This window comes from Sebastes fasciatus, chromosome 12, assembly GCF_043250625.1.
Source record: "Sebastes fasciatus isolate fSebFas1 chromosome 12, fSebFas1.pri, whole genome shotgun sequence".
NCBI lineage: Eukaryota > Metazoa > Chordata > Actinopteri > Perciformes > Sebastidae > Sebastes > Sebastes fasciatus.
The window spans coordinates 24,177,350-24,199,530 of record NC_133806.1 but is presented as its reverse complement, the minus strand read 5'-3'; the positions used below and the strand labels follow the sequence as shown (position 1 = coordinate 24,199,530).

General features: G+C 41.0%; 1 protein-coding gene across 5 annotated transcripts in view; it reads right to left on the bottom strand.

Annotated features, from left to right (window-relative positions):
- The window catches only part of triob (trio Rho guanine nucleotide exchange factor b), a 128,765-nt gene that overhangs the window by 79,648 nt on the left and 26,936 nt on the right, over positions 1–22,181 (bottom strand). For 4 of the 5 annotated variants that reach the window (XM_074654237.1, XM_074654232.1, XM_074654233.1 and 1 more), the window contains exon 3: positions 147–221. In XM_074654237.1, coding sequence (XP_074510338.1) covers positions 147–221 — 75 coding nt within the window. Of the gene's footprint in view, positions 1–146; positions 222–15,423; positions 15,506–22,181 lie in introns of those variants that run through there. The other variant, XM_074654234.1, reaches the window with a different exon arrangement.

The window sequence follows — 22,181 nt, the reverse complement described above, 5'->3', positions numbered from 1 at the left end:
GTCGCTTCTGATATATTCATATATGCAGCAGCGTGCAAACACAACAACAACCATGCAAGGTCTCTACAGCAATATATACAGCAATGACTCCTCTTCATTAAAAAAAAGTATGAATGTCAGTTTTATGAGTATGGTCTATATCTGACCTGAGAGAAAGGCGACCTTCTCCTTGAGGATGGGAAGCACATCGATGGCCTTCATATCCTCATTGCGATGAAACCCTGAAACACAGAGAAAAACAGAGAGGTCAGCGAGGCAGGAGGATTGCTTCCAAAATCCAAACAGTAAGACAAATGCAACGCAACGAGTAACAACAGGTACACCAATCTTAATCTTTGTTTTTATTTTCACACCAATGTGGCCAGCAGCATGTGATATATACAGTATAATAGGTGCTGAGTTGGTCAGTGTTTGCTGATAATGCTTCAAGTGTCATTGACCCGGCAAACTGCTTGTTTTAATCCAGATGACCTCAATCAAGTCTCTCAAACATATCGTTGTCTGCAGCCAGTGAGGGAAAAGAAAGCTTTAACAAAGCAATCAACTTCATTTGAAATACTGTATAAAAGACAACATCATTATATAATAGAGGCAAAGTCTCTGCCCTTCCGGTGGACCACCATGGGACCTTACTTCAGAACAAATATGTACGCTAGTCAACGGCAAGAGACATCATTTTCTTGATCCCGTTTGAATTGTACCATGATTTACACATACGTTTGTTGTCAATTCAAAACATAATTTTGCAAGTCAAGAAAGTCGCAGTTTGTCTTAAAACTGTTGAAATACAAGGCTGTGAAAATACATAACTAGAAAGACTACACACCCAAAAGTCATGAAACGGACCATTAGCTAGCTGACATTACACTCATTTAACGCTCAATGAAACCTTGTAGAGCCAGTCCTGCATGATAATTCTTACAAAACTGACTCTCCTTTCGCATAGCTGCAGCTCTCAACATGGCCTGTAGTGATTTTCACCTCTTTTATTACTTTTACCCTCGTCGTGGAAGAGCGGTTCCACACAAAACTAAATGTTACTACAACAAACTGTGACTTTCTTGACTTGTAAAATTGAAATTGACAAACACCATATGTGTAATTCATGGCACAATTCAAACGAGATCAAAAAAGAATTTGTCTTTCGCTGCTGCATATTTTCGCGAAAGATTTCGCCTCTCTCTAAGCATGGACGTTAACCTTGGACAATACCATTCTGTTCAGCTGCATTTCATAAAAATGGCACTTACTCATTATGTAGTAAATTCAATTAGTGTGTGGGCATCAATGGACCAAAATGAGGAACATGTATGAGTGACTTTAAGTGTTTGGTTACTACTGAAACATTATGGCAAGTCTAGCAATGGTATTGTCATTAGTTCATATGCAATTAGACTGTCTGCACATTAAAGTAAAAACTTAAAAATAAAATGTTTTATGTTTCAATTATCTGTCTTTTTATAGCTTCACAAAAGCAACATAATTTGCATTGTTTTTTAAAATTCTGTAGACATACTGATCCTTTTTGATCACGATAATTAGTTATTGTTGCAGCCCTAAAGCCTAACCTGCTATACTTTCCACCATGGTCTTGTCTGGTCTGTTATGGTATGTTCTTCAAATGTCAACTCTTTTGCCTCACCACCGCAACAGATGGCACACTGGTTAATACCAGGAAGCAAGATGGAGCAATTTAACACACACACACACACACACACACACACACACACACACACACACACACACACACACACACACACACACACACACACACACACACACACTGACTGTATTTCATCGGTGTGTGAGAGCAGTCAGTCATGAAGACAACTGACTTAAATGGTCCACTGAACAGCATAATGTAGAGATGTATGATACAGTCAAATATCATATCATATTTTCATAATTTCCACAGAATAACATATCTGATAATGACTGTTAAAGGGTTTTTATTCAAATACAATGTATTCTTATTAGGTTAACATTACAAAATCTCTATCAATGCAACAATAGCTAACTTTATGATTGGCAAATAAAATAAATAAAAATAGTATTCAGGATAATTTTATTATAATAACGCAGCAAAATGGAAATGCAGAAAGAAACCAAAGCACTGGAAAGCACAATAATCTCTCAGCTGAAAGCTGTAATGCTGCAGCAGTTAGTAACAAATACTGTACACACCAGCCATGATACTGACAGCTATGGCCACTGAATATATGAGAGCATGTGAGTGAGGAGGTGTGTGTGTGTGGGGGGGCAGTGCCTCTGCAGATGCAGTTAGCTGGTGATGTCATCAGATATCGTTCATTCTAGCTGTGAGTCATCTCTCACATTTACACACACACACACACACACAATATACTCCCTTACAAAAGCACACGAGCAACATAAAGGAACAGGAAATCATAATCATAAAGAATGTCGTCCGGGGGAAAAAAACATAAAAATATGAGACATATTTTCAAGCTCTGTTTTGGTAAACACAGCTTAGGATTCAAAAAGAAAGACAAATACTGTAGAGGAAACAGCAACAACTTTACATAAACACTGTGCTGCTTTGACAGTTATAATATAAACATTTAATCACACCGACTACGAATGGAAATGAGCTAATTAGATAGTGGCTAGACCGAGTGCTTAATCATGCACTCATACACACACACACACACATACACAAACCCAATGCCCTCAAATAAAAGTCACTCATGATTCTAAATTCATTTTAAACTACAGTAAAGCCGTAATCTGCAGCAGGAGCCAGTGATTTGTCAAAGTCGAGTATTTGCTCTCAAAATTAGAATATTTCTCAGCTCACAGCTTGATAGAAGCACGGAGCAAAACTGTAAAATGAAGACATTTTTCAAAATGAGCATCATTAAACCTATGACTGCTCCTTCCAGGTCCCCAATGAGTTACAACCTGAGGATACGAAGGAGCAGAAAACGAGATGTGACAGAATGCAAAGTAAAGACAGAGAGATGATAGATGAAAAAAGATGAATGGATGAAAGGCAGACTGAAATGGAGAGGGACAAAGACAAAGTGTGTGGTACGAAACGACAGGAACAGAGAAGCACGGCCTGATAATGAGTCAAGCGAGACAGCGAAGAAGGGAAGAATATGGGGACAGATAAAAACTGCAGATAATAACACAGAAGACAGAGGAGACTGCAGAGAGACAGAGAGAGACGGCTAAATAACTCCTACAGGTTTTAATGGCTCCTGTAATATCGATTTCATCCACGGTCTGAGGGAGTTAGGAGTATAGCGGTCAGGCCTGGATGACAGCGCATTAGCTCACTGTGGGAAGTGGCCGGACTGAACACAAACTGACTCACGGATAATGTCGCAACCTGCTGAGACGAGAGGGCACTGAGGTAGCAATAATGGTTTCATCCGACGGTAGAGAGAGACACTAAACAGCTGAGTGAGTCCCTCGCAATCCACACTCATATGATCTCCCTCTCTTGTGGCTGACTGTCTCTTTATAACCTGCTGCACCTGTTTCTCATCCCTCCATATCCAGCAAGGTAAGAGGACTGAGGATGGTAAGATGTTGAAAACAGAGACATAGGCTGTGGTCGAAAAGCCTTTTTTTGCTTAGGAAGGTTCTTAACTGAGTGAAATGACCCGGATAGGAGTTGTTGGAATTCTCTAAATGCTAAGGAAAGGTGCTTCAATGCTTCCTTTCCTATCTCCTTTAGCATAGGATACACTGGACCATCCTTTACGAAAGGAAAGGAGATAATGCTGCTCCACAATTCATTGCGGCCGCAACATTTAAAGCGACGCACCATTCTGCCGTTCATGAAAACAAACGATATGCTTATCTTGCATATTATTGGGGTTCATGTAGATAAATATGAGTGGACAGTGACATCTATTTTTAGACTTTCCTCTGTCCTATAAATAAAGGCTTGAAAAATGCCAAAAAAAGAAAAAAAAGAAAAGAATAAGAAATAAAATGAACAGTGAACATATAGCAAACTGTCAATAAGCAAATAATCAACGTAAATAAATGCTACGCAAGATAAGGAGTAGGAAGAAATAGATGTTTAATGGTTCTACTCCTTCACCATAACTCAAAAAATAACTCAATATTTATCATATAAACTTTTGTGGTAGCCTATAGGTTATTCTTATTTTATGTCAATTCCAACCTTGGTAATGAAGTGATATTTTTCACCGGTTGTCGACGTTAGATAATCCTTTATTATATGTTGATGTGGGAAGGAGCTGCGGTATCTCTCTTTCACACACTGTGGGTGAGGCAGCCTGTCACTGAAGGAGCTATTTAAAAATGCATGGGGGGGATGTAGAGGCTTTTGTAGTCCATCTTCATAACATTGTAGTTTCACCACGGCAGAACCACGTCAATAACACCACCGCCGCCATCGCATCATCATAACGGATCCTAGTGTAAGTGCAGTCAGATTCTTTCAACACCGCGGTCGTCTTTTCCTAAGTCCTTCTGAATTCTCCTTCACATCTTTCCTTCACCTCATGACGTTTTGCATCGAGGTTAAGGTAAAGCGGTTAAGAAAAGACATTAGGACGTGATTTTTTTTCACTTTTTAACCGCAGCCACAGACTTCAAAGAGTGTTTCACTGTGTGCATTGAACATCAGTGCTACAGCGCCCCGAGCAGCAAGAAACAATACTCCTTTTGCACTTTGTGTGTTAGCACGTGTGTTTCCTGTGAAGTGTGCCCAGACACATTCCTCACTGTGGTGGTTTATGTAAGATACTGGCACTGGCACAGAGCCAACACTGACCTCTATTATAATGCTGCAGCCCTGCTAGAACTGCAGTCGGTACCACATTAGAGAGTCGGGCAGAAAAGCTGGCCATACATGTACTTTGGGTTTTATGTGGAAGGCTGCAGCAAGCTAGAAACATATGTATCTGTCATACAAGCTGCACATCTTAATGCTGGAAAGCTGGATGTTGAAAATCAGGTTGGAGAATTCCACATACAGCGCTGTAGTTTATGATCATAAAAAAGCAGCAGCATATAAACAGCTGCCGGTGAAGAGTAAGTTGCTTGGCCCATTACTTATGATGTCAACACAGTAAAAAAAGCACAATACACATACGACCACGGAGCCTTTCCTAATTTTCGTCATGTTTATATGCAGCAATAAAGTATACAATATCCAACAGAGATAAAGTATCACCCTACACACTGTGATTCATGAAATCCCATCATCGCCTCTCGCTACACACACCAACACACCAGAACACACGCGCATGCACACGACAATCTCCTCTCTTCACTACACCCGACCCCTCATTTACAAGTCTGCCGAGCATGAAATAAAGCTTTTCAATCACAGACTGCTTGTTCATAACACACTCATAATGAGAGCAATCCATTTTACTGGCAGCCTGCACTCAGTGCCCTGTAAAATGAGGCGAAATGCATAGCGTTCGTCCAAGAAATAAGGTGAGTAATCATTATTTTTTTTTAAAGCTAGAATTCAAAGCAGGGATATGATGAGGAAAAGTAGAAAGTAATTTATTTCCAGTGCTCACTGTGACGCATCTGTCCTTCCATATCTACATAGTAACAGGAAATACAAGGTGATGGCTGCGAGATGAGGAGATCAACTGCACACATGACAGGTCGTGGATCATTTAGGCAACAATGCAGGAGTGGCGGATGACAGTCTATCATTCATGACAACAACCCTGGGCATTCACATGTGCACTTATACTCTCTGGCCCAATTCCAATCCGGCACCTACACCCTAGTCACACTCACAGCTCAATGAAGCATCCTTCTTTAAGGTGTAGGGTATCAATACGGGGGGGGGGGGTGGGATTTAGTTACGTTTTGCTCCTGTTCTAGAATATAAATCTAAATATATAAAAATAGAGAAATCATGAGAAAATATAAATAAGAAATATATATAACTAGAATGGAACTCGGAAAGCGCATACCTCCGCCAAGGTGCGTGACTTTAAAAAACAGATCACAGCTCACAGCTCACAGCTCACAGCTGACGGTACCGTGAGGTGGTCGGCTTGTTATTAACACGGTGTGTTTCCGTGTAACGTATCGGCGGATGCCTCTCTCATTCAGCAGCCTTGTTATGTCTGTATAATATTACACTAAGTTATCTGTCATCCCGTCATCTACCACTTTTTTCTTTGTCACCGCGGACGGCCAGCCGCTCCCGCACCTCGGAGTCTCGCCACACATCCACACACGTATCTCTCTGCTCTCAGAAGGAAGGGGGCGGGGTCACGCGTCATCAACGCGTCTGGATCATGATCAAGATCGCCACCAAAATCTGATGGATTGTTCATTGTGCCACACTCCACCCCTCCAACAAATTCCATAGAAATCCATAGCAAACTTTTGGAGTAATCCTGGCCACAGACATCAAACAAACAAACCAACAAAGCAACGCCGGTGAAAACATCACCTCCTCCCTAGGCCTTCGGCCTTGGCGGAGGTAACAACAGTGCAAATAATAATGCTGAAAAATACGATATAAGCAAATAATATAAATGCATGCATTTATAAAAATTCAAGAATAGTGTAAAATTAAGAATATAGTTCAAATGTTCTGTATAAATAAATGCAGTGTTAATGCTAGAGTAAACCAGATTATTGCACAGCTGAATTATTGCACTAAATTATTGCACTGTTAAGTCAGTATTGCACAGTTGAAGATATAATAAATTATGGGGTTATAGCTCCTGTAAAAATAAATATATGTTGTATGTGTATATATATACAGTATATATATATAAATACATTGTATATATATACACAACAATTTACAATCTAATGAACATATCTATCGTTTTCTAGACTGGACAAGGGTATATTTGATCCTAAATACAATCTATTTACTTTATGTTGTTGACATCTGTATGACACCAATGTAATGTGACTTACATAGTAATGTTACCTCTAAACAGACGTAGCATCTAAGTACATGTATAACCCAACAGGAAAAGGGAAAGTTGACCGAGGTTCTGCCGGGTTCCAAGCCTGCTCAACTGTTATTGGAGCACAGAGCGAAAAGAGGCTGGACTTAGGAAGGGTCAATTGTGTGCTTTCATGCAGCTCAAGCATCAGTCAACTCTTTTGGTTTAGCAGTGATATTCTGGTCAAAACACACAACCACAGAATACAGAGGTGAAGACAAAATTGTAGCTTGGATTGAACTTGAAGACACAGAATGACGTGGGACTGAACAGCTGTAAGCTCTGTTTTAAAATCAGTTCTCATTCTGTTTTTACAAAGCTTGAGTCCAAAGTCATTGTGGAAATATTCCACATGCAGCTGGAGCAGTGAGTACATTTTCACTCCTGTTGCTCTGTGTGAATTTGGAAAGCAAAACAGACAGAGAGCAAGAGGCGGATTCACTCGGCCCCTCTTCTGGACTCTCCAAAAGAATTGTGCCCTAAATCCTTAAATTCACGTCGCTACGTTACAGAGGCAGTACCACACGACAACACAGAAAGTGTGCCAATCCATTTCCTTTTGCCCTCCTAACTCCAGACTGAAAACACTCACATGCTGATCTGAATGCAGAACAGATTGTGTTCGTGCCTTGTACCAATTCTTCACACCACAGACTGAAAACATCCGGCGTCCTTTAGGACCCAAACTGGTTTACAGAGTTGTTTCTAGAGGCCTTTAATGAGATGCAAGAGGGAATGAATGCACTAAGTTTAGATCAGAATGGAAAAAGTTCATAAACCCCCGACCAAAATTGTAGCATGTGCGAGGATAAACACAACCAACTTCTTCACCTACAACTCATAACCCCCAAAATGAACACAACTGCATATTTGTGTCGTCTCTCCGCAGTGCGACTGAACAGACGGCCTCAGTGCATTGTGCCAATCCCTTTGCTTCCAATCCTTTCGACCACAGGCTAGACTGTACATGGTGCATCTGCACAGCCTGGCACGCCGCATGATGCCAATCCTCTGGCTCATAACCTCGTAACCTCAAACCCAGAGCAATTACAAGCTAGGCTGTATGGCAGAGCGGAGCAAGACTGCTACAAAATACTGCAGAAATACTACAATTCCCTTGGCTGTTGTGCTGACCGGCTCAGCACGAACCTAATAACATGCATTCCAGCAGCAAGCAAGGATAAGATACTGTAAGATCCAAAGATTCAGAGCAGTATGAAATGCATTTTATAGCAATGATGTGCACCCAGCAATCTTTCATTATACAGATGCAACAAATGCATGCTTATTATATATTTGTAATCACAGCTGTATAAATGTAAGCCCTTTTAGATTTTAGTGTCCGCTAAAGACGGAGATTTACAGTGCATGTGACTGTGATGGCTTTCAGATGGCTCTTTCATACTTCAGTTCTGGGTCAGAGCCCAGTATGTGAACCTCACTATGAGTTTGGGTGAAAAGAGAGAACTGGGAGGCATTTGTCACACTGCTCAGCCTGGTTTGGCTCAGTTTGGCCCGACTTGGACCGGCTTGGAATGCGGGGAGCTTTTGGGAACAGTGCAGAAACAGAGGAAGTGTGAACGTGGATTGGTTTAGTCATCACTGTGCTCGAGTTAGAGGGCGTGTGCGTTAGCCATGTGTGTGTGTGTGTGTGTGTGTGTGTGTATCCCTGTGGGAGTCTATGCAGGCATACATTTGTGACTTTGTGTTTTAAGATGTGTGCCTGTGTTCTGACCTGTGTTTCACTGTGTAGCAGTCTGACTGACACCCTTTGCAGGGCACTAAGAATAGTGCTCCCTTTGGAGAGAGGGATGTGCCACTTTATCAGCTTTTTGGTGAAACTTAACAGAACCCGGACAGAAAGCAGGGCACAGATTATTGCAGATCCTCTAGTGGATTCAATTCAGCACAACACAGGACCGATATCTCACTCTGAGAAAAGTAACATCAGTGTCTTCCAGGAAAACCTCTAGCCCTGAATGTCTACCAGTAATGGCTTAAGCTTGGTTTATGCTCACGAAGTGAAGCTGGCGCGATGTGTGCGTGTCAGAAAATTATGTCATCGCGGATTTCGCGGCGCTTGGTCATGCACCTCTGAATTTTTGTAACTACGCGCTGGATTACTGGATGCCTTTAAGGGAAGACTGGCCTGTACAGACTTTTCGACAACTGTTGGAGACCACAGTGACAGTCAAATGTCATTAAATACTTGGGAAAGAAGAGGCTTTTTGCCGCAGCCTGTGAAAGAATATGAGAGATTGTTTTGTAAAAGCTAAAAAAAAAGGTCTAATGGAAAGAGTGGCGACCCGAGGGGAAGCACCGAGAGACAGAAAATAAATTTGACTCGGAGATAAACAACAGTAATAATTACAGTACACAAATGCAATGTTTGCGGTACGTACATCGGCGTCTAGTGTTTACTACTGTTGCCAGGCAGCCTATACTTTCCTTTCCGGTATCACTCGTTGACTTCTTGCTTTCCACACAATATTTTGTTTGTATGCCGTCCTGGTATTTTGGAGCATATTGCAACGGACAGTGCATAAACACCTCTGTGCATGCTCGTAGCGCGTGCGCCATCTACGGAGGCCCATGCCACGGTGTCTCGTGCTATAGCATAAACAAAGCCTTAGGGGTCTACAGCCGGCGTTTGCAGTAATACCAACAGGCTCTTCTGTTTTGTGGTGTTGTTACAAGTTTGTGTTTTGATCTTGAACCAACTTTGTTTAACAGAGAAGACACACCCAGTCTTTTGGGTTTGAGACTCTTACAAAATCACAAATATCTAAATCACCTGGGAGTTTGTTTCAAATTGCAGCTCTTTGAGTTGCACTTAAAAACATAAAATACTGAGCAGTCTAGAACACTCAACCTTTACTAAACTACTCAGAGTTTAATGTTAATCTAAAATTAGGATTATTTGGCTATTTCACCCAAGAGACTCAAATGAGCAATTCATCTTTTAGCTCTATAGCCATAGATTGTTTTTTATCTGCTTACACTATCTACTCTCATCATGTATCTGCCATGCAAAGATGCCATGTTGTGAACCCCCTAGTGTGAAGGCATCTCAGGCTGTCATTGCCCTGCATATTGTTGTGGGCAATACAAGTGTTTAGCCTAGTCTATATGATGGGCTGTTGTTACAAGCAGGTTGTTTGTCACATCCCCTGTGTGACAACCCCGACTAGAATAACAGCAAGCGTACGTTGCCCCGGTGCAACAGGGCGATAAGATAAACAACTTAGAGCTCTCTCTCTCACTTCTCTCTCTCGTTCTGCCTCTCGCTCCATTTTTCTTTCTCTTCCACTGTACATCCTTTTCATTTATTTATTTCCCTATCTTTTACATACAAACACTCAGTGGTTTTATCCCTCCCCTCAGATATAAAGCCACATCTAGCAGTCTGTACTCGACTCCAGCTATGTGACCTTCAGCCGGAGCTGGCAGGGGGCCTGGGGACTGTGGTGAGCTCAACTTTCATCGGGTTTCTCATATTGTTGTTACAGTGTGGCTTACAGTAAAAATAACACTTTGCTCCTACCGCAACCCCTCGACCTGGATATAACCCCTAAGCACAGCGAAAAAAAGGGTATGAATAAGTCATAACAAATGGGAAGGGTAGGAAACAAAAACTAATCTCATGGTGCACTGTGCAGTGTGGCGCCTTCAGACAAAACAATGCCGTCCCGCCTCTGAAGAACTGTTATTATATGTTCCTGCAATTTGTTTAACCGAAGCAGCAATTTATGGAGTCACTTTACCAGCTTCAAGTAGGCTACTTTTTTTATAAGTTAAGGCCATGATAATGTGTGCAACAAATGATTACTTTCATAACTTCATTAATCTGTCTTATTAATCACTCATTTAGTCAATAAAATGTACAAAAATAGTGAACAATGCCCATCACAAGTTCCCAAGGCACAAGCTGATGTCATCAGCTGTTTTGTCTGACCAACAGTCCCATACTCAAAAACATACAATTTACAAAGCTATAAAAACAGAGAAAAGCCAGATATAAAGAATGTTTAGTATTATTGCTTGACTTAAATGATTATTTGCGAATCAAAATTGTTGATTAATTTTATATTTATAGACTATTTTGTTAATCAACTAATCATTTCAACACTAGCCATGATCCCTTCTTCTAAAACACAAACTTCTCCTGCTCAAACACACATGTGAGCACTGGAGACGGCTCGACAAGCACCGTGCTACTACAAAGTAACTGTGAAATGAATTATGTATTGAATATTTTCACTGTTAAAGCACAATGAGTGCTTTTATTTTTCATCTTTCAGCACATTACTACCAATATTTCCATAGACTCAAACCTCAATTTTAACTCTTGAACACAATGTGATGCGTATAAATAAAGTCATAAATGAGCATGACACAACAAAACCTCAGGGATGACACTTAAATATGTATTTTAGATTAACAACTCATCATGCAGAGAGCAGAGAGAACAGAAAGCTCTGTAAATCATGTCGACACCATTCAGTGCAACAAATCTAACCCCCCCTAAACATGACTCTTATTTAGTACAGTGTGGGAGCAGCGAAGGCGCAAGACAAACAGCACTAGCATGCAAGCCCAGTGAGTGTGCATGTTGTTTGTGAGACCAGTAAAGGACACAATCAAAGCAGTTTCAATGCTGTATACTGGACTACTGTCCTCTGCACACATCTGTGCTCTCACAATACTGCACTGCTACACATCACACCACACACATTTCTGAAATTACACTTTTAGTGCTTCAACATGCGTGTGCAGTAAAAGCAGAAACAATAATATACTGTAGTAGATGGAATGCACACATAAAAACACTACCTGGAGACAGCCCAAGGATGAATGCATGCTGTACAAACAAGAAAATGCGTGCGACTGTCTGTGTGTGCCGTTGTTTGATTTGTAATCTGCTTAAGGTTGTAATAAACCTTGACAGAATATAAGTATTGTATGTGTTCTTATTATAGTGCTACAGCTGTTTCTCTATTCCTTTCACACCTCAGTGAGCCTGAATAACAACCTCACCTCCGTGTACAATTTACAAATCTCCTCTTTTCTCTTTTTTTCCCTTTGTTTCCCATCTCATGCGACGTCATACCGCCCTGTCTGTCTCTCTCTGTGTTCTCCCCTCTCTCTGTCGACTCTATTGACTTCTGACATACTTAGTGTCCCTCTAGGCCTCACTATTGGCAACCCTCTGTGTCACTTGCCAGTGCTTCATGCTGTCTTTTTTATGGAGGTGTTCACACACAGCCGATTACATCGTTGTCAGGCTATTAAATAGGCGTTATCAGTCGCTATAAGCCCCATAGATGTGGGTTAATAGGGGCCTACTACCCACTAGTAGGTTTTATCATCTATTCGCATGGTATATCACCAAAAGAAGGTGTAAAAGAAAACAACAGCGACCTCTAGCGACTGTAGTAATTATGACAGGAGCAGAAGCGGAAGTCAGGCGCTGTAGTATAGACAGTATGAAACTCCATAAGGGGGGGTGGAGGTTGGTGAAGATGGATGGGACTCAAAACACAGGGTTTTCACCCAGGAGACCGGAGTTTGCATGTTAAACAAACAATGTGTAGTTGTCTTAAACAAGTGTTTTCTTTTGTGCCTAAACCTAAAGAAGTTCTAGTTTTTTTTGCCTAAACCTAAATAAGTTGTAGTTTTGTTGGTTAAACCTAAAGAATCCTTTTTGTTTGTGTTCAAAATGTGATTTTTCATTCAGTTTTACTTGTTAGAATGTGTTACTCTTAAGTTTCACTTTTACTTTTACAACATAGTAGGCGTAGTAGGCCCCTAATGACCCACATCTATGGTGCTTATAGTGACTGATGACGCCTATTTAATGATCTGATAACAGTCGAATCGGGGGAAAATTTGAAAGGATAAGAAAATGTGAGTCAATGTACACCAACAGTAGGCACTTTTGACAGGCACAAGCCCTCTTTGGCGGTGTCAGAAACAGAGGATTGAAGCAACCACTCTTTGATTGGAAGCAGTTGTCTTGTCATTATTGACTCGCTGCAAATCCATTCTGTATCTATCCAGCATTTAAACAGAGGGACTGCCAGAACAATTCCTCCTGGGGTGCATAAAAAACGAACAACTACCTCCGTCTTCATGTGTATGGAGTCGTTTTAAAAGTCCGCAACAGAGTTTGATGGACATTTACTGGATGGCAAGTTTTCATTCCCTGAACAGTGACTACTGGGATACCATATGAAAGCATAACGCTTCTACAGGGTTTAACAAACAACTTCTCTATTGATCATACTATAAAAATGAAAAGGGTCTTGTATATGGACAAAATGTTCACTTATCCTAAGTGAAAGGATTGATCAATTTAATTGCATAGTCATCATCACAAGCAAGACCCATGACTTCACGTTTTGTCCCAGGTCTTGTGATACATATTCTAAATTAAACCATGCCAGAGGCTTTAAAAATCCTCCCTCAGCTTGCCTTGTTGTGATCTCATTCTGCAGTGCTGTCACCATGATAAATAGCACTATTTCTCGTAATCGCCTCAGAGCTACTCCTCAGACATTTGCATTCATTACCCCTGCAGGCACCAAGTCTTTGGTGATTGAGGAAGAGAGGATGGAAAAGAGCACTTCCATTTTTATTGAGAGTGATGGCTGGAGTATATTCTAGCTACCTGATCAGAGTATTTAGGGAAGTAAAAGCCAGGTCTGATGTTTCCAGCTGTCCTAGTTGACCTGTTTCTCCACCTGGCATAGATCTACCATGGCTAGCAGGCTTACAAACTGTTTGCTTTTAGCTAGACGACATTCAGTAAACATAAGCTGTACAGTATGCCCCACAAATAACTTTTTTCCTATTTATATCCCATTGCAACTAAATTAGTTTTGTGTCTGCGCAGTGCAGCACAATCTGAGCACAATGACCCATATAAACTGAAAACAGGACACCCTAAGCATGAGTTATGGCAGTTACGCATAATAGTGTCAGTCTGTGTCCCCGTTACTTCCTAGAAACATCATCTAAATTCTCTCAAACATACCACAAATATACAGCTTTTAGCTTTTACAGTAAGCCCAATATAAAATAACTCACATACATAAAACAGGCTAATATTATTCAGGGAGACTTCACTATCACAGAAGAGCAGAAGTCACAGCTCAGCCTCAGCAACATTGACTGAAAGCAACTTTACAGGATTTTGTGTAACTCCAATTGCAAATTTAAATAAAAACAACAATCTCACCGACATAGCCTCAAGGAAAAATGAACATTATATGCTTAGTAACAGTATTATTTGCTGCAATGCATATGGTTTGCACTATATTATGAGGTGTTCCTGTTATTTTGTCCCCCTGGGAATTGCTATAATGCTGCTGCATTGCACCAGGCATTTTAAAAGTAGGACTTTTTCTAACAGCATGTTTGAAACCATACTATTTTGTATCCAGGACACAAAATGAGCACATGCAGAGGCGTAGGTGCAGTCTGTTATTCAGTCATCAAATCATACACTCCCCTATGTCTTCTCAGATGGAGACTATAGGGGACATACTATTGTTATTAACTTCAGTACCAGGTTTGTTGGCCCATGGATTACTAATAAACTAGCCAAAGAGATCACAAATGAAAAAAACTAAAAATAAAGGTTGTATAATTTCCCTTAAAATAAGCAAGAATCCATCACTGAGTTGTGGTTTCTACACATGCATAAACAAGTTCAAATGCTTATCAAATTACAGTCATAACTTACTATAACGCAAAAATGAGGTAATAAGAATTTTAATCTTCACTGTTATACAGTTTTTTTTAGCACACACATGATAAAGGCAGTTATTGGATATTAAATATGGAAAAAATACAAAATCTTCCACTGATTTCAACGGTATCAATATTGTGACCACGCTAGTTTGTGAAAACAAAATAGGTAGGAACCAGGAGGTCATAGTGCAGTGAGTTTAGAAAGCTGCAGGCTGTGATTTAGTCTGTTTTATTATAGGGGGATGACTCTCCTCTCTCTCTAAATTCTACAGCAAATAAAGGGGAGACTTTTCTAATTTGCCTCATAATGTTTTTAATCACTATCACATATTTGAAACAAAATACAGTACAAGCTGACGAAGATACCACTGTATTTTAGTATATGAAATCTGCAATTATTGCTTAAGGTCCTGTTTGTCAAGAGTGCTGAGGTCACATTGATTTAAAAAAAAAAAAAAAATGCAACACGGAAATATCTAAAATATCAGCACAAACAAAATATTACGAGGTATAAGGTTCTTGATCATATTAGCATTACGTTTACAGTAAATAAAACACATATATTAAATATCCTTCTAAAGTTGTTAACATGATCATGTTTTTTGACTGCAGACATTTCAGTTGTACGCATTAGGTCGCCCGGTTTTATTACTGCTACTGTTAGAAATCAAATCAGGATTCTGATAAAAACAACAGAATATATTTATGATAGAGAATACTCCACCTGAGAGTCTGATGAGGGTTTTTCCAGCCTGGGCGAACTGCCAGCTGTGGTTATCCAGCACTGCCATTGTAAACCAAAACCAGCACCGAACTATCCCAAACAATCTAGGCCTACACTACACCCTACACAGCTCTATAGCGGCTATCACCCTACCAGTTCCAGCTTTCTAACCGGACCATTGTTGTATGGTGAGTAGGCAACCGAACTTGCCATATATTGGCCAACGCCCTGCCACCCAGTGAGCTGCAGAAAGCCAAAGGCACTGCCAGCTCCTTTTTTGCCTTCACCAACCGGCTTTTCTTTGCTGTGTCCCCTCCATGTCACAAACCCCTCCCCAAAACAAGATTTAGTAACAAGTGCTGCTTTGCATTAAACAGTTTCTCCCCTGTGTGTCTGGCTAGCTACTCACAGGGAAAAAAGTTAAGCCAGCCAAACAGTTGTCGCTGGTGGATTTGCGGTTGAAATAGGCTTTAATAATGATTGGTTGTAATCTTCTCTCTGACTAATACTTAAAATCTGTTGGTCCCTGTGAGCTTTTGCACTTAAAGGACCCTTAATGTAAATAATGTCCTCCTTATCATCTTTACACATGTGTCTATCAAGAGCACAGCGAATATATTCACCTACATTATGAGACATGTACTGAAAAAAATGTCAATTCTCAAATAAATTCATCTTGTTTTCTTCAAATATGTAACAGAAGCTTGTTTTGTCTTGAATTATAAACCTTGAATTATAAGTCTTCTGACAGTATTTTTAGAACTGTTTAAAAAAAAAAAAAATGTGGTCTCTGCGCTGCAAAAGAATACATTTATTGAAGCTGACTATTAGTTCATTCATTTATAATCATGTGTGAAGCTTTTATATTTGAACCTTTTCGCCATCTTGACGTCAATAAAACCTAAAAAACACTCAAACAACATCTTCATCCGTGCGTAAGTCCACTGAGACCAAATTATCGTAGTGTTTCCCCCTTTTGTGAGCATGGCTAAATTTGATTCAAATCCTCATGCATATCCACTTTCATAAAAAACAGTTGCTTGACTGGGAGCCAACATCTTTTGAACTGAGGGAACCAAACAAAAGAGCTCATTCACTGTTTACTCCTAGAGGGAAATTAAGCGTCTTTGTTGTCCCTCAAAGGAAAAGTCAAGGGGGATTACCATTATTTTTTTTCCAAATTGTGAGGAAAGCTCCGATAAGCTCTAAAAGTGGCTTTACGAGACACGGAGCTCAAAAGCAAGGGCAGAAAAAGTCATGATCCAGCAACTAAAAACTCCCTTGATTAACATGCATCAGCACTCAAGCTTCAGCTTGATATAAAAGTGTTGACATAATAGGAAGGCCGCAATACATTGTGCCGACATTTTTCACAAACACTCAATCAAAAAATGACTAAAAAACAATTAAGATGCATATTTGAATTCACATTTTATAGAGTATTCCCGCTACAGCACTTTTCTGGGACCACCTACCAACTTTGTTAGCTGTCTGACATGGTTCCATAGTCAGTCGACCCTTCCTGTCCCTGAGAAAGCCCAACAACATGGTCAGACTAGCCATGTTCTGTGTCACAGATAACAATCCAAAGGGCACTGACGTGACCGACTTGCTTCCAAAAGCGGTGATCCTGTGTGTTATACACTGCGACTCGTAAATAATCTAGATCCCCCAGGTGTCAAATAAGTTCTCTGGTTTTGAAAAGTGGATTGAATTGTTATTATTCAAGCACAAAGAAGCTGAAAGCTAACTGCGTTACTTTGAGTTCATGTCCTGTCTCAGTGTGTGAGAGTTGACAGCCCTCTCTCGTCCCTGTGAGTTGAAAGTTGTCCTGCTGTATGTGTATGCAAGCGGGCCGGGTCACATGTCTGACTGATCCTGTTGGAATAAATAACTAAGGGGGATTGTCACCTCTGAGAAAGAGGCATGGGTTGGGGTGGGGGGAGTCAGCTGTGATGACAGGGGTATGCAAACAGATGAGTGACTGTGCAGTATTGGTCATGTCTTTGCAGCTGGAGATGACTTGTTTGTTTATTTTGCAACGGCATAACATGTAACATCTGTGTTATAATAACCTCTATACATATAGCCTCTAGGGATGTCACGGTGAGGACATTTTCCCACTGACAACACAGGTGTTTTACCGATTACACCGGACATTTTACAAGAAAAGGATGATGCTCAATATCTGTACAGCGCTTACTATGGTCTGAAACGTCGGGTGGATGTGTGTCTGGCCTCTCCGGTCCTGCTTTCGCTGTGCACACCAGGCTGTGAACGCTCCGTCCTTCTCACGGCGATTGCCTCATCAACGTTATGGTTCCCTTATAGCATTTGGTTTGAATCCGAAGTATTGCCAAATAGGCGCTTTTGCTTTTCGCTTTGACACCAAATCCTCCGCCATCGCCTTGTCTGTGAACTCTCTCTCATCCCCTTGTGTGAAATCTGACTCCTGCTGCTCTGTACTAAGACTCCGTACGGAGCAGACGCTTTCACTTGTCCGACTATGTATTGATAACACGGCGCTGATACGTGGAAATGAACTAAATGGGTTTTATTTCTATAAAAAGTAGCAAAACAACGGTGGCCGCGGTGCTCAAGTAATGTAATCAGTGTATGCCCGAACGTCGTGTAACACCGGTAACACCTACTACCTCGGCAAGCCTTATAGCCTCACCATATCACAAAGTCTCCATCGGAAGTTAACTTTAAACAGTGTGTTTCTGTCTATAATCTTCAGCATCTCTCATTACCTCTTTATCCCCTTGTTAACCAGGCATGCTAACCTTTATTTGCTTTATGTCATCTTTTATTAACTTCTAATAGAATATGAATCCATCAAGATGACTGTAATATTCTTTTCACTAAAACACAGTGGCCTTCAGAGAAGCCTGTCATACACTGTCTAACTGTTGCATGTTGCCCAGTTACTGTAGCAGAGAGAGAGAGAGATAGAAGAAAGTAGAAAGAGTAGAAAGACCTTGAGAGAAGTGGTGAGTGTGAGAGGGATCGACACTATAAAAAAGCATAAAAGCCCTTTTCAGGGCTGAGCGTCCATGTGCATCTGTCTGCTTGTAAGCCCACAACAGTATACAGTACAAACTCACTGGGCAGCCAGCTGAGTCGCATCAACACATCAATGAAGTAGAGAGGAGGACGCTTTGTACGGCTCAGGGAACACCATTCATCAGCTTCCTCCATCCAAACCGTGCTCCGATTGTCCCGCCGCACAACAAAACCAAGCCAATAAACCACAGTGCACCAAATTACACTTGACAGGCAGGGTGCAGAAGGGAGAGCAGAGTAAGGAGAGTGCGTGCCTCTGTGGTCCGCCTGTGTTACTGACTGCCTCAGAAGAAAAGAGGGCAGAGAAGGAAAGAGGAAGGAGAGAAAGTGCTTGAGACAAAACCATGTCAGCTGTCCTTCATTCATTTTAGACAGTTATGGCCCAAAGCAGATGGGACTTGAACTGATGATGTCAGAGAGTGGGAGAGAGATGACGAGAGAACAGAGAGAGGGAAGATATGTCTCCGTCCTCCTGTGTTTCTGAGCACTTTCAATTTTGCACGTCAAAAAAGTGGGCATATCAACAAAAGAGAAGTCGCATTGAAGTAAACACATTTTTCAAGTACATGTTGACATTGTAGAGTCTGCTTACAAGGTAGACGAAGCATTCATGTCATGCTGCCCCTCAAACATCACTCGCCTCTGTGCCACCAGAAAACCACAAAAAGTAAAGAACAAGAAGAACAGAGGTGTCGAGGAGTCACCGCCCTCTCTCTCGGGATACATGTGTGACGGAAGCAACCATTCATTCAAAGCAACCACAAGTCATCTTATGTGGAAAGCAGCAATAAAAAGCCAAGATGTTACTGAAGACTTACTGGAGCTCAACTGAATAAGTAATCTTATCACACCAACTATTTTTTTGTCACATAGTTGGTGAGAACATGCACTGATTCTAGGGCTGTCAATCCATTAAAATATTTCATTGCGATTAATCGCATGATTGTCCATAGTTAATCGCGATTGATCACACGTTTTTTTATCTGTTCAAAATGTACTTTAAAGGAAGATTTGCAAAGTATTGAATACTCTTATCAACATGGGAGTGGGCAAATATGCTTGCTTTATGCAAACATACAGTATGTATATATTTAATATTGGAAGTCAATTAACAACACAAAACAATGACAAATATTGTCCAGAAACCCTCACAGGTACTGCATTTAGCATAAAACATATGCTAAAATCATAACATGGCAAACTCAACAGGCAACAACAGCTGTCAGTGTGTCAGTGTGCTGACTTGACTATGACTTGCCCCAAACTGCATGTGATTATCATAAAGTGGGCATGTCTGTAAAGGGGAGACTCGTGGGTACCCAGAGAACCCATTTTCATTCGCATATCTTGAGGTCAAAGGTCAAGGGACCCCTTTGAAAATGGCCATGCCAGTTTTTCCCTGCCAAAATTTAGCGTTCATATGATGCCAGTATCTTCACTCTAGCTTTAAAACTGAGCCCGCTACAACATAAAAAATCGCAAGTTGCGTAAATGAGTTAAAGAAATTAGAGGTGTTAAAACAAATTTTCATTAACGCGTTATTATTGCGTTAACTTTGACAGCCCTAACTGATTCACATTTTGTTTTTGCCCGAATTTCACAAATTAACTTCAAACTTGTGCAACATTTGGAAGCATTGATCAGAGAGAGAGAAAGACGGATAGCTCACAATACAAAATGAACAGATAATGCTGGAGAGAAATCGAATGCACCCAACTTTTTTTTTACCAAATACCGTACACCACAAAAGGAGAAAATGACGCATACACACAGTATCTAAAAAGTGTGTTCCTGCGTGGGACAAAACATAAAGAACCATCACCCCATTTCACAGCATAACTGTCAGGTCAGCCAAACCATGACCTCAGCTGACAGCAGCAACAGCTGAGCTCTGATAATAGGATTATTTACTCCTACAACCCTCAGGGAAGATACTTAAAATGAACACATGATTAACTTCAAAAGCAGTCATTAACACAAGTGTTGTGATGACGCTGGAATCTGCACTTCAGAAATGTGTGACTTCGTGGAGAGAGAGTACAAACAGGAGGAGGAGTAGAGCTTGTCTATGGTAAACAACAGAAAAATAATCCAGCAGTGATGTGTTCTTTTCTGTGTCAGTTGCTGTTGGAATAAAAAGGAAAGACAAACAAAACCAAAGTGCATGAGCACAAACTCACTCAGAACTGTAAAAAAAAAAATGTCTGAACAGTATCTGTAATGAATGCCTCTATCAGAGTGTTGAATGATAAACAAGGAATCAAACTCTGTGGTTTTCTATCTCAACAAATCCAACAAACAGACCAAAACTAGAATAACTTACTGAATCCAATTGTCTTTAGTGTGACAGTGTGCATGTGCGTTTGTGTGCACCTGCAGGGCTTCCAGCTTTGCCAAAAGCAGGAGAGTTCCTGTTTACAAGCTCAGCAGTCAGAGCCAGTCCCCAGAGGGAGACACACACACATGCACAGACCTTTGGTAGTACTGGACATTACTGTTTTATGACGTCTGTGTGTGTGTGGGTGTATATGTGTGTCCAGAGAGAGTTTGTGTGGATGGATTGTTGCTGCTGGTGTACATATGCATCACTTTCTCCTCTCCTGTCACCCTCTGCTCCTCTCCATCTATTCTCTGTTATCATCCTCCCTCCCTCTTTCTCACATTCTCCTCATCCGTGCCTTCCGCTCTATTCCTTTGTTTCTTACCCCTTCTTGCCCTCTCCGATGCTCTTCTCCCAATACAGTCTCACGGCAGTTCGTGAAATAGTCACAAAATTGAATCTATTTGATTCGTGTACATAGACTTTCAGCAACACGTGATGCGTGTGTCACTTTCAGGTCGAGTCTTTTCAAAATAAAACTACTTAGTTAGGTTTAGGAAATAGATCGACTTGGTTAGGCTTATGCAAAAATACTACTTAGTAAGGTTTAGGAAAATACTGTGGTTTGGGTTTTAATAACACCGGAAGTGACGCAACTTAAGTACGGAAGTTACGTGACAAAGACGACTTAGTTAGCTTAAGGAAAAGATTGTGGTTTAGGTCAAAATAATTCTGGAAGTGCCATAACTTAAGTGCGGAAGTTACGTGACAAATAAACCAACTTCGACGCGTGGTTTCACACGGGACACGAACACCGGTCTCCTGGTCAAAAGTCTGGTGTTTTTTGACCCACCCATCCACCTTGACCTCCTCTGCATATCTATGGTATGCACACCAATCAATATATTCAATTTTGTGACTATATCATGAGCTGCTGTGCAACTTGACTGCTTCTCCAGTCATTTCCAACCCGACCCTTCCTCTCCTCATCTCCCCCCACTGACTGTCTCTCCGTCACTCCATTCCTCTGTGAATAGATTTTTCACTAGACTTGACCTCGACAAAGACAATGTCCCGTTGAGTACATCCACAGCAGACAGGGAACTACAGGCTGTGGCTCCACAGCCAGGAGGCGGCTAGTGGATCCCATGGCTATCCATTGTTATTACGGACCTGAAAACAACTGGCTTATGCAAACAGCGAGCCACGGGACTCTCTCTCTCGAATGGAACATCTGACTTACATGCATGGATACACACATGCATGCGTGCACAAACACCCCGATAGAGTGGCCAGCGGTCACTAAAGGGATAAAACAGGTTACGTGTTTGCTCTCTGCTCCAATCATTACGCCACAGAAGCCTTACTGTGC